The following is a 17,483-nucleotide window of genomic DNA, read 5'->3' as shown; positions in this document are numbered from 1 at the left end:
GCTCCGCAGTCAAGTTAGCAATGTTTAGCACAACAAAATAAACTTAGGTAAGTTAGCAACAATAAATATGCAACGTCCAGTTAGACTTTCAAAATAAAAACCCTAGTGTTTTGAAACATCACAATTTTGAAACGGCGTGTTATTAAAGTCGTGAAACGTTGCAGTTTGGTTAGGTTTAGGCAACAAAACTACTTGGTTAAGGTTAGGAAAAGATCATGGTTTGGGTTAAAATAACTACGTACGTCAGTTTACACGTAAGTTAACTAACGTCACTTACGTCAATTTACCTAAATAAAAATTTAATGTCGACTTTTTGCTTCACACGTGACACGAACTCCGTCTCCTGGTTCAAAGTCCGGGTTCTGGCCCTCCATCCACCTCCTTACTCAGTCTTTTCTGTTAAATATCTTAAACCTGCCTTTACCGTCAAAAACGGTAAATCTACAGGGCTTCCCCCACTGAGCTGACCTATGACGGTAAAGGGATCACCAGTGCGTCACACACTGACAACGATGGCTCTTGACCATGCGTCCATATGTGACGACTTGGGAGTGAGAACGGGTTGGAACGGTCGAGAGGCGGGGTGTGTGTGTGCGGCATCGCTACGATGACCTGCTACTTTGAGGTGGTACTATATCTGCAATGGAAAACAGATTTAAGGAAACAAACGCATGTCGAGTAGAGGCGAGTCGAGCTGGTACCAGCGAGGGTTAAGTTTCCCGTAAACTTTCCATCAGAAGTTGGATCTTTGGGGTTGAAGTGAAGAAACGAGACTCAGTGTTAAACCTGAGTGTGATGGATGCAGGTGAACTCACCTGGTGGTTCCCTGGCTGAAGACGCAGTCTGAATGAGCGTGACAGAACTGAACCTGAACGCCGCAGGCCGTCGTCCTGCGATCGCAGAACCGACCGGTGAAACCCGTCAGACAGGAGTCCAGCTTACATCGACCGTCTGAGTCGGGGCGGTTGTCACACTGACCGTGGATACAGGGACAGGCTGAGGACAGACAGGTGAGCTCTCATCATCCTGACATCACACAGACCTGAATGATGTCACAGGAGCGGACGACTCAGACTTACTTCTGTCACAGTTTGGTCCATATTTGTTGGAGGAGGAGCAGTACTGACAGCGAGAGCCGCTGAAGTTGGAATCACAGACACAGGATCCGTTTCCTCCGAGGCCCTCCAAACACTGCAAACAGGAAACACACAGGGGCGTTACAGTCGCCTGCAGGAGCGGGAGGACTGAACCGGATGGATTTAACTCTATATCTTTGGGTAGGAAGACGCAGTCCTGGTTTTACTTGGACTGTGGCTTGTGAAGTGGAGTTCTGGATCTAAGGTGACACCTGGATCTCTAACCTGCCTACTGGGTTTCAGAGACAGTGAGTTCAGTTTGTGGCGGATCTCCGGTCTGTGACCTGTAGCCCCTGTAACCACCGCAGACGTTTCACGCCTGGTGTACTCAGGAAGTGTTGAGGACTTGATAAGAGCGTGTTTCAGTGTGTTGATACTGAATCTACCTGACCGTGTCCGGAGCACGGAGTCTGGTATCCACCTGGACAGGGACTGCAGTCCGGACCGTAGAAACCTTTACAACATGCCGGAGTCTGAACACAGAAGCACATCGGCGAGTTAACACCTCCTTCATATGAAGAAATATGATGTACATATTCACAGGCTCCGTTATTCTAAGTTTAGTGAACGTGTATCTGCTGCAGGACTAGATCCATGTGATTGATTACCGTGACCGTTGCGTTGCAGCGAGGTCTGCAGCCGGTTGCCGGGATTCTAACCGCTGATGGGCCGATGGACAGAGTGTAATGACAGCCGAAGATGGACAAGCCCTGATCAATAAAGAGATGGATCATGTTTCTGGATTCAGACTGAAATAAATAACGATATAATATCAAAGAGAGGGATAATAAACAGAGTGGGACGTCTTACTGTATGAACTCCAGACGTGCACTGAGACAGTTTGACCTTCGAGCAGCTGACACATTCACCCTGAAAAACACACCACATTTACATTTACTCATTTGGCAGAAGCTTTTATCTTATCTCTTTAGCTTTTACTGACAATCCATGCTAGTAAGAGCTGTTAGCACCTACGGGAAGAATTAAGAGTTAACAAAAGTGCCATCAACGCAAGAGAACTGTAAGGAGGAGCTTCTTGAAGTCAGAGAGGGACGCCCCTGCTCTGATGGCGTGCGGCAGCTCGTTCCACCGTCGTGGTGTCACAGATGAGAACAGGGACTGGGGTCGCTTTGTGTGAGGGGATGGCAGAGCAGGCGGCGTTCGCTGGAGGAGCCCAGAAGCAACGTAAGCTTGTATTATGGAGGTTAGGTAGATGGTGCGGACCCAGGAATCACTCTGTATTCAGCATTAGGGACTTGGATTTGATTGTGGAGGCCCCGGGGAGCCAGTAGAGGTCACTGAGTAATGGAGGGACATGAGTCCTTTTGGGCTGATCAAAAACCAGACGCTACGTTCTGATTTGTAGGGGTTTCACTGCACGAGCTGGAAGACCTGCTAGGAGGGCAGAGAGATAACCATGGCCCGGACCAGGCCAACTAATTACTGCTTTAATGCAAAATTTTATTCCACCACACTGCAGCTCATGATTGGTCAGAATAATAATAAAATGTTTGACTTGATTCATTGATAAGAAGCAGCAGTGGAACAGTGGATAAGACACATGCCTTTGGTGTGAGAGACTTGGGTTCAATTCCCAGTGTGACACGTCCACCAGTATGTCCCTGAGCAGGACACTTAACCCCTGGTTGCTCCAGAGGTGTGCGACCTCTGACATCAGTTGTAAGTCGCTTTGGATAAAAGCGTCGGCTAAATGAATAAATGTAAATGAATGTAATCTGTTCAACAGAGTTAATGAAGTCAAAGTCAGGAGCCAGAACAAACTCTGGAAGAAGCAACATGTCTGCTGCTGAAGCTCACCTGGATGATTTTGGTCTCGGTGATGTCACACCTGTGGGGCAGCACCGGTTTGATGGAGGGCGGAGTCAGAACTCCATCTAATAGATACAGACGTCCGTTGTTAGCTTCCACTGCCGCCTCCAACACGGCCGCCCCGTTGACCAAGATCTGACCCTGAAGAAGAAACACGCGTCTCACAGATCAGCAGAGTATCAGTCTATTATCATCAACTAGATTAAAACCTTTTTAATAGTCATTTCTTTTCTTTCGCGATGTGATGTGATCGGAGTCTGAGATGTAACTGTTCATTCTGTATTAATACAACTGCATGACCACAGAGTGAATCAACTGCAGGAAGAAAGTTGTTTGTGCACAAGCCTGCAAATGAAACACTTCCTGTTCTTGAAGCCTTTAGACTTCAGTCACGGTCCTGGTCTCGTCTGAAAGGAAACTCTTTGTAGTAAAAGAGCAGGAGGAAGAGTCGCAGTCTAACACACTTCTCTGCTCCTCCATTTCAGGAGTTACTTAGTGAAAATCCTATAGTGACGGTGTCTGCCCCCCGACCATCGAAATTATTTAAAAAGGTAAACAGAAGAGGAGCTGTGCATAAAAACCTCATAAAAATTAAAACCACAAGAGCAATAGTGCAAACGAATAGGAGAGTTAAATGTGGACTCTTAAACATCAGATCTCTCTCTTCTAAAGGTGTACTAGTAAATGAACTAATATCAGATTATGATATTGATTTATTTGGTCTTACTGAAACCTGGCTGGGTGATGGAGAATATGTTAGCCTAAATGAATCCACCCCTCCCAGTCATATTAATACTCACATTCCTCGAGGCACAGGCCGAGGAGGTGGAGTTGCAGCTATCTTCAACTCTAGCCTACTAATCAGCTCTAAACCTAAACCAAACTATAACTCATTTGAAAGTCTTGTTCTTAGTCTTTCGCACCCAAGTTGGAAATCACTGCAACCAATTCTTTTTGTTATAGTGTACCGAGCACCTGTTCCGTACTCTGAATTCTTATCTAATTTGCAGAGTTTTTGTCAACTTTAGTCCTTAAAACGGACAAAGTTATTATTGTAGGGATTTTAATATTCATGTGGACGTTGAGAATGACAGCTTCAGTACTGCGTTTATCTCTTTGTTAGATTCCATTGGCTTCTCTCAGAGTGTTCATGAACCGACTCACTGTTTTAACCACACCCTGACCTTGTTTTGGTGTATGGTATTGAAATTGAACATTTAATAGTGTTCCCACAGAATCCCTCTTTATCTGTTGTTGTTGTGTGTTCTTCACTGTTTGATAACTTTTGAGTTTGTATTGCTGAACTACTCGCCATTGGGCAAAATGTTTTGTCTGATAGATGATGTCTGTCTGATAGTGCTGTAGCTAAATTTAAGGATGCGATTCCATCAGCTCTAAATTCATTATCTAGTCACAAAGTAACGGAGGACTCCTATGCTAATTTCAGTCCCTCCCAAATCGATCATCTTGTTGATAGTGCTGCAGGCTCGCTGCGAATGACACTCGACTCTGTACCCCTCTAAAAAAGAAAATACTAAAACAAAGACGTTTAGCTCCATGGTATAATACTGAAACTCGCAAATTAAAGCAAATATCACGGAAACTTGAGAGGAATTGGCGTTCCACCAAACTGGAAAATTCTCGTTTAATTTGGCAAGATAGTCTTAAAACTTATAGGAAGGCCCTCCGTAATGCCAGAGCAGCGTACTACTCGTCATTAATAGAGGAAAATAGGAACAACCCCAGGTTTCTTTTCAGCACTGTAGCCAGGCTGACAGAGAGTCACAGCTCTATTGAGCCAAGTATTCCCATAGCTCTCAGTAGTTACGATTTCATGAGCTTCTTTAATGATAAAATTCTAGCTATTAGAACAAAATTCACCAAGACCTGCCCTCAACTGGCACCGACTTATCTCTTAACTCAGGAACCTTAGAAACAGCTGTAGAACCAGATACATGTTTAGACTGTTTTGCTTCCCTCAAACTTTACCAACTAACTTCAATAATTTCTTCATCTAAACCATCAACCTGCCTCTTAGACCCCATCCCGACTAGGCTGCTTAAAGATGTTCTACCCTTAGTCAGCACCTCTATACTAGATATGATCAATCTATCTCTATCAACAGGCTATGTGCCACAGTACTTTAAAGTAGCTGTAATTAAACCTCTTCTGAAAAAGCCCAAACTTGATCCGGATGTTTTAGCCAACTATAGACCTATATCTAACCTTCCATTTCTCTCTAAGGTTCTGGAGAAAGCAGTTGCTAAACAGCTGTGTGACTTTCTACAGAGCAATAGTTTATTTGAGGATTTTCAGTCAGGATTTAGAGCTCATCATAGCACAGAGACAGCACTGGTGAAAATTACTAATGACCTCCTTATTGCATCAGACGATGAGTCCTCCATGCATGCCAAAGTTCCACAAGGATCTGTCCTCGGACCAATCCTCTTCACTTTATATATGCTTCCTTTAGGCAATATTATCAGGAAATATTCCATAAGCTTTCATTGTTATGCAGATGATATCTATCGATCAAACCAGATGAAACTCTAAAGATATAGTTTCCCTTGATGGCATCGCCGTGGCCTCCAGCACCACTGTGAGGAATCTTGGAGATCAGGACAAGTCGTTTAAGTCTCACATTAAGCAAATTTCAAGGACCGCCTTTTTTCACCTACGTAATATTGCAAAAATCAGGAACATCCTGTCTAAAAATGATGCAGAAAAACTAGTCCATGCATTTGTTACTTCTAGGCTGGATTACTGCAATTCCTTATTATCAGGCTGCTCGAAAAAGTCCATTAAGACTCTTCAGCTGATCCAGAATGCTGCAGCACGTGTTCTGACAGGAACCAGGAAAAGAGATCACATTTCTCCTGTCTTAGCTTCTTTGCATTGGCTTCCAGTAAAATCCAGAATAGAATTTAAAATCATTCTTCTTACCTACAAAGCTCTTAATGGTCAGGCACCATCTTATCTTAAAGAGCTCATAGTACCTTACTACCCCACCAGAGCACTGCGCTCATCCCATTATTGCATGTTACTAACACAACTTCTCCCCTTTCTGGTAGTCTTGTGCTTTCTCGTCTCTCTCCTCTCTCCTCCTGTCACTTCCTGCAGGTGTTTCTGGCTCTGGAGCTGTGGAGTCTGGATCTGTGGTTGCGGGTCACCTGCTGCCCCCGTGTTCCTGCTCGACACCCTCTGCTGCAACGACTATTGTTGCTAGTCCTGTTGTTATTATTGTTATTATAATCATTAACATTACGATTGTTATCATTAACACTACTGTAAATATCTGTACCATTTTTCATTTAGTCTATAGCAACATCACCTTTACTGTCTGTACCTCTGTGTGGATATTGTGTAGGCTGCCTCCTCTCTCTCTCTCTCTCCTTCCCTCTCTCCCTCTCCCCCTCCCTCTCCCTCTCCCTCTCCCTCTCTCTCTCTCTCTCTCTCTCTCTCTCTCTTCCATCCCTCCTCTCTCTCTCTCTCTCTCTCTCTCTCTCTCTCCCTCTCTCTCTCTCTGCCGCCCACCCTGAGTCATGGTTCTGCTCGAGGTTTCTGCCTCTTAAAGGAAGTTTTTCCTTGCCTCTGTCTCCTAGTGCTGCTCTTGGTGGGAACTGTTGGGCTTCTGTAAATATCATCATAGAGTATGAAAAGCGCTGTGAGTTAAAAATTGAATTGAATTGAATTAAATTATGAGAAAGTCAGAATGAGTCTAAATGATACTGAACTAAATTCACAAACAAAAACATTCCCGCCTTTTCTCTTATTATTTTGTCATGTGACAGCCGTCCTCTTACAAGAGGAGCAGCGGTTGCTGCAGGGATGTTGGGATCTTAAAATGGTTGATGGAAGGACTTTGAGGTCTCAGTGAGCTCAACACGGAGAGAGATCTTTAAGGTCCACACTTACGTTTTCTGTCACGTTTATCGTCAGAACCTGATTGGCCATTGTCACAATCCTGGGTCTGGACACGGCGTTATAGACCTCCAGCTTCAAAGCGGGAAAAACAGTCATCATCACATGAACCATCACAAAAGGTACCTTCAGAATAAAAGCTCAGAGATCGGCCGTACTGACCGCGGTGGACGGGATGATGTGGTTCCTGAGCAGCTCCACCAGTTTGCTGTGACCCTGAAGGTGGAGAACAATGATAATGTTTGTGGATCGTTTAGTTGTTCAGACCTGGTTCTGTGGGTGTTGAGTGGTTCTTACTTCAGCACTGCTGAGGAACTGCAGGTGACCTTCAGTCATCGCATCAAAGGCTGAACTGCTGGGAGCAAAGACGGTGATGGGACCAGGAAGGTCCAGGAGTGACGCCAAGTTAGTTTTCTGCAGAGAAAGTGGTCCATCAGTAAATGTGAGACATAGAAACCCTTACTGTAGATGCATGTTGCAGTTCAGTAGATCTACTCAGAGTAGATGATGGTGGTCCTCGTACCTCCAATAAAGACTTGAACTTGTCGAATTTGCCGTAGTCAGAAATGATCTTCATCAGGTTCTCCTGCAGGAAACATGCAGACGTTCACGTAAAGAGACAAACGAGTGAGTTAGTTCTTTGACATGAAGTCCTCTCTGGGTTTTCACCTGTGTGTCGCTCTCCACTGTGGGGGGGACGCTGTCCATCAGCTTATTGATGATGTGAATCATCCCGTTGGATGCGACCACGTCCGACTGGATGATCACACCTTTTTTCCTGCTGCCATGGATCCGGATTTTAGTCTGAGAGTCCTGCAGGAGAACAGAAAGAAAAGCAGCTGGTGTTTGGAGAGAAGCTTCTCTGGACTGCAGGTTTCTGGAGGCTTTGACTGACATCAGACACTGAACCTGGACTCAGACTCTACATCTGTTCTGTGTCCCGCAGGTAACCTGGAACACCTCCCTCCATGCACCACTGATTTTTCACACCCCCCTCAATACCAGCTCCACCCGCACCCCCTCAGTACCCCCTCAGTACCAGCACCACCACCCGCACCCCCTCAGTACCAGCTCCACCCGCACCCCCTCAGTACCTGTTGCCTTTTTGTTCACTGTATTTGCAGTAAGCTTGTTGTTTGACTCTTCTGTTGCTTCCCTTGAGTCCGGGTCATAATAAATGTCTGGACTCCATACTAATACTTGTTGAAGGATCTCGGAGCCTTATTTAAAACCCTGACCCTACAAAAACCATCACATCTGATTCTCATTGTTTTTACTGACACTCGCTGTGTAATGTGGCGGTGCCCGATGGCTTTGTTGCTTTCAGAAAGTTCCTCTTGTGATGCTTTAATGTTTCATATTCAGAACCAACTCACCCCCTCTGATATGTCCGTCTCAGCTGGTTTTCCGGTCAGAGTGTAAAAAACGTCGGTTTTCTTCAGAGTGTCAAAGGGCATCACCCCGGCAACCAGGTGCATCTTACACAGGTATTTGGCTTTGGACAAGTCAGCTGTCAGAGTCCTCACCTGGTCAGCACACAGACGAAAACATTACATTCTTTAATCAGCTTATTTAAACCAGAGCTTGGTTTCATTTTATCCTGATTTTATTTTCATTGTAGAAATGTTTGTCTCTGAAATGAACCTTCAAAGTGAAATACTGTCAGAGACAACAGGAAGGAAGAAAAAGTTCCAAATTATATGAACGTATGGCCTCTTGGTGCCTCCATATGTGTTTATTTGATGTGATTCTTACTGGAGTTCCTTTGAAGCCTTTATTGATCGGGACAAAAACAGTGAAAGGACCCAAATTCTGCAGAGGCCATGAAAAAGAACCTGAAAACACACAGACTGAATGTTATATCTGTTCATGTGAGACACATCAGAAATACTTCGAATGTTTGAACATTCTCAGTTACTGTAGTATCTGCTCCTGGAAACTTCATTATGGTTACGGACAGGGAAAGTAAACTATGGTTCAGGTAAGGGTGAACAAATGGTTCCACTTCTTTGGAGGGATCCTCTTTTTGTCTTTATTTCCAACATAAATTATTGATAAATTCATGACAAATGAATGAAATGTTTGAATTTCAGTGACTAAATCGTCGTCGTACCGAACAGCGTGATGGCGTTGCTCAGCTGACCGACCCACTGTCCTCCAGGTTCTGTGTTCAGACTGTTCAGACGCTGGATGATGTTCCCATAACATAATTTACCGTTGCCAATGTAACCCTGAAGACAGGTGCACCTGGGAGGACAGGAGACGAACCCACGTCAATACTGTGATCCATGTTGAAAACAAGCAGTAGAAGAAGTAGTGAAAATAAAGAAGATAAAGTGACTGACTCGACTCTTCCTGGGCCCACCGTGGCACAGTTGGCGTTCTTGTGACAGGAATCAGGTCTACAGGAGTCCTTCAGGCTGCAGCCACCGTTCGACAGGTTGTCAAAACCAGGAAGACACTCGCAGTGAGACTAAACAAAACACAGCCAGGACACAGAATTAGATTCCTCTGCTGCCCCCTACAGGCTGCAGATCATTACAGCCACAGTACAAATGAGTCTGCCAATAAAATAAAAACAGTTATCGAATTAATGCCGATTCTTTGTTCTATAACGTGTTTCTAATCCTGATTCTGAATATCTTCCTGTTCTTGTTCCTGAACCCGATTCTGTTCCTGATCCTGACCTTGTTCCTGAACCTCATTCTGTTCCTGATCCTGACCTTGTTCCTTAACCACATTCTGTTTCTGATTCTGATGTTTTCCTGATCCTGACCTGTTCCTGATCCTGACCTTGTTCCCGAACCTCATTCTGTTCCTGATCCTGACCTGTTCCTGACCTTGTTCCTGAACCTCATTCTGTTCCTGATCCTGACCTTGTTCCCGAACTTCATTCTGTTCCTGATCCTGACCTGTTCCTGACCTTGTTCCCGAACCTCATTCTGTTCCTGATCCTGACCTTGTTCCCGAACCTCATTCTGTTCCTGATCCTGACCTTGTTCCCGAACCTCATTCTGTTCCTGATCCTGACCTTGTTCCCGAACCTCATTCTGTTCCTGATCCTGACCTTGTTCCCGAACCTCATTCTGTTCCTGAACCTCATTCTGTTCCTGATCCTGACCTGTTCCTGAACCTCATTCTGTTCCCGATCCTGACCCTCTTCCTGAACCTGATCCTCAGTATTTCCTAACCTTTCCCGGTCCGTCGTAGACACAGCGTGCAGAATCGGCTGAGCAGCCTCCCTGTTTGGTCTGACAGGGATCGATGGCCATGCAGACTCGTCCGTCCCCACTGTAACCCTCGTTACAGGCACAGAAGTGCTGGTTTGGACCGGTGTGGACACAGGAGGCGTGGACATGACAGACCCGCTGGAGACATGGGTTTATGGCTGAGGAGGCGGAACAGAAAAGAAAAAACACAATGAAGTTTCAAGTCTAAACCCACAGGACTTGACTGTGAGCGCAGACGATGCTTCCTAGACTTAATCCTTTTCAGATACTGTTCATGTTCCTGGTTCTCTTTCAGCTCCAGATTCTATTCCTTCACCTTATCTTGATCCTGATCCTAATTCTGTTCCTTTTCATATTCCTGAATGATCAAAATCTTGTTCTTGTTTCTGGTCTTGATCCCAATCCAGAATTTTAAGGGACAGGAAGTGGTTCGGCAGAAGGAGTGTTGGTCTGTGCTGGTGTATAGAACTCTCTCCAGCCCACTGCCCCCATCACATCCTGGGCACGGGCACTGACTGTTGCTGATTGGCTGGAACAGTGTTGTGGGGAAGGCCCACACCACTTTCTTTGTTTTCTGTTTACAGAGCCAGGGTAGGAAAACCAGACAGCCAAACAACTTGTGAGGAAACTCTCGCTGAATTTAATTAACATTGTGATGGAATACAATCGCGTACTATCCCTTTAATGTGTAGGTTGAGCAGGTGGTAAAACACAAACTCACATAAACACTGAGCTCCTGATTTCTGGTAACCAGGCAGACACTGACACACCAGCTGTCCGGTCAGAGCTTCCTCCATACACCGAGAGTTCTGCTGACAGCTGAGGGCGGCACACTCAGGTAACTCTGAAACACAGGACAGTTTCAGCACAGTAACAGTAACAGTCCAGGTGACAGGCAGCTGAGAGTCGCACACAATAGCTCTGAAAAACACAACAGTGCCAGCACAGGTAAAAGGTGACAGGTAGAAGATAGAGGTAACTTCAAACAGAAACAGGTACAAGGTGCCAGGTACTGGGTCAACACATTCTCACTCCCGACTCGTCACATATGGACTCTTGGTCAAGGCCCTTTGGCGTTGCTTTCTAACGCCATGGGTACCCCTTTAGCCTCATTTAAGACGTTTAAGGCTCCGCGGTCAAGTTACGCTTACAACAAATATGCAACGTCCGGTTAGACATTCAAAATAAAACCCAAGAGTTATAAAACATCAACATTTTGAAACACCATGTTATTAAAGTAGTAAAGTTGGCATGTCAGTTAACACATTAGTTAACTTAGGTCATTTGCATACCTTACTCTATCTACGTAACTCACGTAACAAACACAACTATTTAATATAGTCTCAAAGCCCGGGTTCTGGCCCTCCATCCACCCCAACCACCTCAGTCTTTTCTGTTAAATATCATACATCTACTTTTACCGTCATAAACTGACGCCACAGGGCTTCCCCCACTGCGCTGAACTACAACGCTATAGGGATCCCCAGTGCGTTACAAACTGATGCCGATGGGTCTTGACCATGCGTCCATATGTGACGAGTCGGGGAGGGAGAACGGGTTGACTGGGTCCAGATACCAGAAACAGAATAACTGACTGACCTTGATCACAGTTTGGACCTTTGTATCCAGAGAAACAGGTGCAGGTACCAGAACCTTTCAAACCAGAGTCACACAGACCGTGGACACATGAGCACTCTGCAGAACCCGAAAACACAGAAGAAGACATGTATGAGGAATAAAAAGTGAACGATTCTGAGGAAACTGTGATGACTGATGTCACCTGAACACTTACCTGAACTACAGGTGGGACCATATCGACCAGGTGCACAGTCCTCACACGCTGTTCCTGCAAAGCCCACCTGAATCCATCACACACACATACACACGAAGATAAAATCTTTATAAATTCATCTGCAGTCACAAATACTTCCTTTTAAAGGATCCACTGAACGGATCCCTAGAACCTGCTCAGTGGCAGAAGAACCTCTTACGATTACTAGAACCACATAGACGTTCCCAAGAACCTCCTCACTGACAAGCACAACATCCCAAAGCACGTCAAGAACCACCTATCGTACCCCAGGAACCTCCTAAAAGATGACTAGATTCAAGAATGTTTTGCCAGAACCACCACTGTCTGTGAAACTATCTAAGAGACTCCCCCTAAATCTCCTAAAGGAAACCTGGAACCTCCTTAATGATAATCAATGACCACCAGAACCTCCAAGGGGATGACTAAAACCGTCTAATGTAACCTTAAACTCTCCTCAGTGACCATTAGAATCAGCTAATGTACCACTTGAACCACCTAACATACCCTTAAAGCCAAGTTAATGACCACTAGAACCTCCAAAAGAACTTCTGGAATCACAAAAAGGACAACAACATGCGTGTTAGTAATGAGTTGTTCCACCATAGGCCACCAGAACGGCTTCAGGTATACTTGTCGGTGGAACCATCTAAAGGACCCCTTAATCTCCTAAAGGAAAACTAGAACCTGCTTAATGATATCAATGAACGCTAGAAGCTCCAGAAAGGACCACCATCTACAAATCCCTTTAACCTCACCAGTGTCCAACAGAACCTCTAAAAGGATGACTAGAACCATCTAATGTTACCTTAAAACCTAGAACCTCCCAAAGGAAGAGCAGAAGCACATCCATACCTCTAGAACCATCTCAGTAACCACTAGAACCTGAACCTCTTAAATAATTACTACAAACACATAAAGGTTTTAGAGAAACTCTTTAATTTGTAGAAATCTTAGTAGAATCTGTGAAAGGACCTAATAAAAGGTTTCACCAAAGAAAAACTAGAACCAGCTTAGTGAGACCTGCGGTCACACCTCCTCTGGCTGAGTCCTCTCAGTGTGTTGTTGTACGCAGGTGTGCGTCTGGTTACCTGGCAGCTGCAGGTTCCGTTTCCTCCCAGCCCATCAGAACAGAGTCCTCTGTTGCTGCAGGGTCTGTCGGCCCGATCGGGACACTCTGAAACACAAATAGCACATTCACACCTCGCTGAGAACACAACAGGAAACAGTCTGCAGAGCTCCTTCCTGCCCCTCTTCCCTTTCTTATCTGTCCATGTCATCCCTTCACCATCCAGCTCTGTTTCCTCCTCGCCACTGCAGTCCTCTCAGACAACAAATCTGACTGACTGTCACAACATTTATCTTCAGGACCACAAGAGTCCAGCAGAGAACTCAGAGTCTGGCGGACTGAAGAGACACAGTGGACGGTCTGAATCGGTATGTTTGTGTGTTTCAGGGTTAAACATGAGGCTTCCAGTCAATCCACCTCCATGTGTGACCGTCAGCACATTTCTGTCCCGCTGACCGAGGATCAGTACAGAGGAAGGAAGTCCTGGTTCCTGCAGGATGATCTGCATCCTGCGGGACTGAACATGCGACGGGAGTCACCTTGAGGAATCCTCCACACTCAGCAACTCCTCATCAAAGACAAACAGCCTTTAAACGTTCAGTCAGCAGCTGTGGATGAAGTCTACTTCAGTAAAAGTACTAATACCTCACTGGAAAATACTGATTCTCCTGGTCTTTGTCATTCTGACTGACCTGTCACACACGTCCTGCTCTCCATGAACCATCAGGTGTCGGTGACCCAGAGACCTTCCCTCTAGCGCCACCAACAGGTCAAAACCTTAACGTATCAGGGTCAATCTATGCTGTGGTCAGAGGACGAGCCCTTTAGGTTTGTTGTGTACTCACCGATGCAGTCTGGACCCCAGAAACCTGGACAGCAGCTCTTCACCTCCTGCTCTCTGTAGCACTCGAAGGAGCAGCCGTTGATGGACAGCTTCAGACTGGCGGTCTTGATGTAGTACCTGCACAGAGAAAACCGGTTTCTGGACACGCTGGTGCTGATGTTTAAAGACATGTCGGTGCTGGGACTCCGGCCTGGCGGGTTACTGAACTATCTGTTACGTCTCGAGCATGTGATCATGGTCCTGAGCAAACAAAGAAATGATCTTCAGGACTGAAAACTGTGAACGATCTGATGTGTGTGATGTTTGCCGCCGTGTGAGGGCTCCTGTTTGTGTCGTTACTGTGTGCGTAACAGAGTCGGGTTCCTCACTTGCAGTCCTGGGATGTGGATCTGGGGGTCTGTTTGAATCCTGATGGGCAGGATATCACCAGGGTGATGCTGCAGGAGTGACACGCTGTCCGAGTCCTCAGCACCGTCGAGTTGGAGCAGAAGTTCTGGGAATCAAACACAGCACCTGGTTCAGCATCACCACATCACGTTTAGCTTTAAAGAGGCGCTATTCTGCTTTTCCCCTCTCCTTTATTGAGTTTACATCTTTTTTGTGCTGTAACAGGTTTGCAAAGTGAAAAAGCCCAAAGTGAGTTCCCATCTCCCACAGAAAACTCTGCTCTGAACTGAAAACAGCTCATTTGTAGTCCAGCCGCTAAACGCGCCTCATATAACGCTCGCCAAGCGGCGACTCGGACACGCCCTCAGAAACAGCGAGCTGCAGCACACAGCTCTCCTCTCCCTTCCAAACACTAGCTACCCTCCAGGCAGTCAGTGGACAGAAGTTGTTCCTGTGATGTAGAGACAGAGCAAAAACTGTACTCTTGTCAAAAGGCATCTGAAATAACAAACAAACTCCCATGAGTACTACCTGCACAAAGTGTTTGCTCACTGGTCAACTTTAATCGTATAAAACGTAATTTCCCATCAACAAAAATGTGGCGAGTAACTTTGGAAAACCACCAGCCATGTCGAGCCCTGGACGTGTCGTCCAATCAGTGATGGGAAAACAACCTTCACTGCTGCTCAGGCACTTTCAGAGTCGATGTCGACGTGTTTCTGATCAGCTCCAAGAGTTTCCTCTACGAGCCTCTGGGCTCACTTCCTAAATCCTGGTTCCAAAGCAACACCTGCACACCGACTGCTGACCGCAGCTAAAAACTACAGCAGGAAACAGAAATCGTCCAGAAAGCGTCTTTGTTCTGTCTGATTCTGATGTCCTGGTGCATCATCTGGAAAAGCAGCAGAAGCAGCCTGAGAGGTTCAGCGCAGCTGTGACAGCTGATCAGAGCTCTGCTCAGGTCGGCCGTTCTGTTTTATAAATCCTTCATTTTAAACGTCTACTAGCTTTTAAGATGCTGGAGATCAAAACAAAGCAAAGGTCTGAATTATTTCACTCTGTGTGGGATGAATCCAGAATCTTTCTGTGATCTTCAGACTGAGATGCGCCTGCGTTTCACTGACCCTGATTTTCCAGGGGAAGACTTCATGTAATGAATCACTGTGTAGAAACCTGATGTGTGTTTCTGAAAGCCGTCACGTGAGCTGTTCAAACATCAGAGCGCTAGGCGTGACGCAGCGTAAACAGGAAGTGGCTGTGATAGCACTGCTAGCTGCTGTGGTTATCAGCTCCATCTGATCCACCCAGGAAACACACAGAAACACTCACACAGGTCCTGGAAAAGACCTGGAAAAGACCTGGGATACTAATACAGCTTCCAAACTTTAGTTTAAAGGTTATAAAAATCCGAAGTCCTGATTAATGAAGAAACATCGTCTGCGCAGACACATTCACAGACAGAACAGCTCAATCCAAGGATCCAAGGACCTGCCTTGGACACCAAGGAGAGGCTTTAAGGATTTAAGGGTCTCTTAACATAACAAGTTTAAAGAGTTCTGCTCTCTGGTTTCCAGATGTAGCTGCAGCGCTTTGAAAAGTACAATCTAAATATAAAATAATGTTCAATTCAATTCAATTTATTTATATAGCACCAAATCACAACAACAGTTATCTCACAGCGCTTTTCATAAAAGAGCAGGTCTAGACCGTACTCTGTGATGCTATTTACAGAAGCCCAACAGTTCCCACCAAATGTCAACCATCTAATTTAACTCAGTTCAGCGGTTTGAAGTACTTGTACTTTACTTGAGTATTTTCTCCTTCTCCTCCCTCTCAGATATTTTTACTTCTCTACGTTTATCCGACAACTTCAGTTAAAGTCAGAAAAATCTGAAAACTGCATCAGTTTACAAAGTTGAGCCGCCAGGATCTTTATGTGAAGATTTGCTGCTTTTCTTTGAATTACTTTAACTGATTTCGTGCTGCTGGTCAGAGAGAAGGAACTCTGTGACGTGTTTTTTCACAGTGTTTACAGCCGATTCATGGAGAAAATAATCAGCAGATTCATCCAGAATGAAAAGAATCATTAGCTGCAGTCTGATACTAAATAGTTCAAATGAGCCTCAACAATCAGAGCTTTCCGTTAACGAGGAGGAGGAAGAAGAATCTAACAGGACAGTGTGTACTTTCACTTTGAATACTTTAAGTACATTTTCCTGATTATACTCACATGCTTTTACTGCAGTAACATTTACTTTTACTTGTAACAGAGTATTTTTACAGCGTGGTATTAGATCTGAATACTTCATAAGTTCATGGCTGCAGTTATTCAGAAGCACACACATTCATATCTGTCCTCAGATAAACAATAACGAGAGATTCTACCTGTGGGGAAGCAGCTGAGCTCGTCTTCATCACCATCATCATCATCAGAGACACAAACAGCAGCTTCAAACTCCGACAGGACTCCATGATGTCTGTCCTCCCTGAGCCTCTCAGCTGATCTGTGGTCAGTCTGTGTCTGTCCTGCTTTTCAGCCTCCCAGTCGACCCCCCCCCCCCCCCCCTTGTGTTTCCTGAACTTTTCCTGCTGACTCAGACGTTTTTTGACACTCAGGAACTTTCAGACGGACGTCAGGTTTGTAAATCTGAATGTCTTTGAGCTCACTTTCTGCCAACGTCTTTTAGAAAAAGAAAAGTTCAAACTAAAAGAAACGCAGAGTTTTAAACATCTCTCTGCCTTCAGAGCTTCATGTGGTGAGAACGCGTTTTTAATGCAACAATCAAGCAGCTTTAATCAAACACATCACTCCCAAACGCTGTGCAGATCACGGTGGACCACATGTGTCAGGAGGGGGCAGGTGTGGACCAGGTGTGTGTCGGGGGAGCAGGTGTGGACCGGGGCCTCACCTGGGCGAGGGTGTGGTCTTGCAGAAGGCTGTTTCTTTAGAAGCTGATTGTTGTTCAGGGAAGCGGTCATGGATCTGGTTCCTCACTAAGAAGCAGGAGTCCACCTGGACCCCCTTACCTTCTGTTTCTCCTCCTGAACTCTGAGCTGTAGTGTTCCTCCGTCTCTGTGGGACATCTCATGAACAGGATGTCTTCCCCAAGCCTGTGGAGGACAGAGTATTCACTTACTGTACTACTAAAAGTACTAATACCTCACTGTAAAAGTACTCTATAACAAGTAGCGTTGTAGTACTCGAGCCCGATTTATTTCTTAACATCCAAACTTTGATTGGATGGAAAACGTCTTC

The 17,483-nt window shown here is 45.4% G+C and overlaps 1 protein-coding gene across 1 annotated transcript; it reads right to left on the bottom strand.

Moving 5' to 3' along the window:
* Window positions 1-376: 376 nt before the first annotated feature.
* LOC119903336 (stabilin-2-like) lies at window positions 377-16,741 on the bottom strand. The gene is made up of 23 exons (XM_038719504.1): window positions 16,613-16,741; window positions 14,209-14,333; window positions 13,842-13,957; window positions 13,019-13,104; window positions 11,910-11,976; window positions 11,717-11,812; window positions 10,839-10,961; window positions 10,079-10,275; window positions 9,233-9,360; window positions 9,001-9,134; window positions 8,643-8,722; window positions 8,264-8,413; window positions 7,557-7,700; window positions 7,411-7,473; window positions 7,185-7,301; window positions 7,050-7,103; window positions 6,882-6,962; window positions 2,955-3,107; window positions 1,947-2,006; window positions 1,745-1,846; window positions 1,523-1,609; window positions 1,080-1,191; window positions 377-996 (listed from the first exon to the last, which is right to left on the bottom strand). The coding sequence occupies exons 1-23, from the start codon at window positions 16,697-16,699 to the stop codon at window positions 812-814; spliced, it is 2,547 nt and encodes an 848-aa protein (XP_038575432.1). The 5' UTR covers window positions 16,700-16,741; the 3' UTR covers window positions 377-811.
* Window positions 16,742-17,483: the final 742 nt, after the last annotated feature.

Source organism: Micropterus salmoides, unplaced genomic scaffold, assembly GCF_014851395.1.
Source record: "Micropterus salmoides isolate LMB-PRFRI ecotype aquatic unplaced genomic scaffold, ASM1485139v1 Ms_hic_scaffold_1479, whole genome shotgun sequence".
Taxonomy (NCBI): domain Eukaryota; kingdom Metazoa; phylum Chordata; class Actinopteri; order Centrarchiformes; family Centrarchidae; genus Micropterus; species Micropterus salmoides.
Note: the sequence above shows the minus strand (reverse complement) of the source record. Positions and strands in the feature narration are given on the sequence as shown.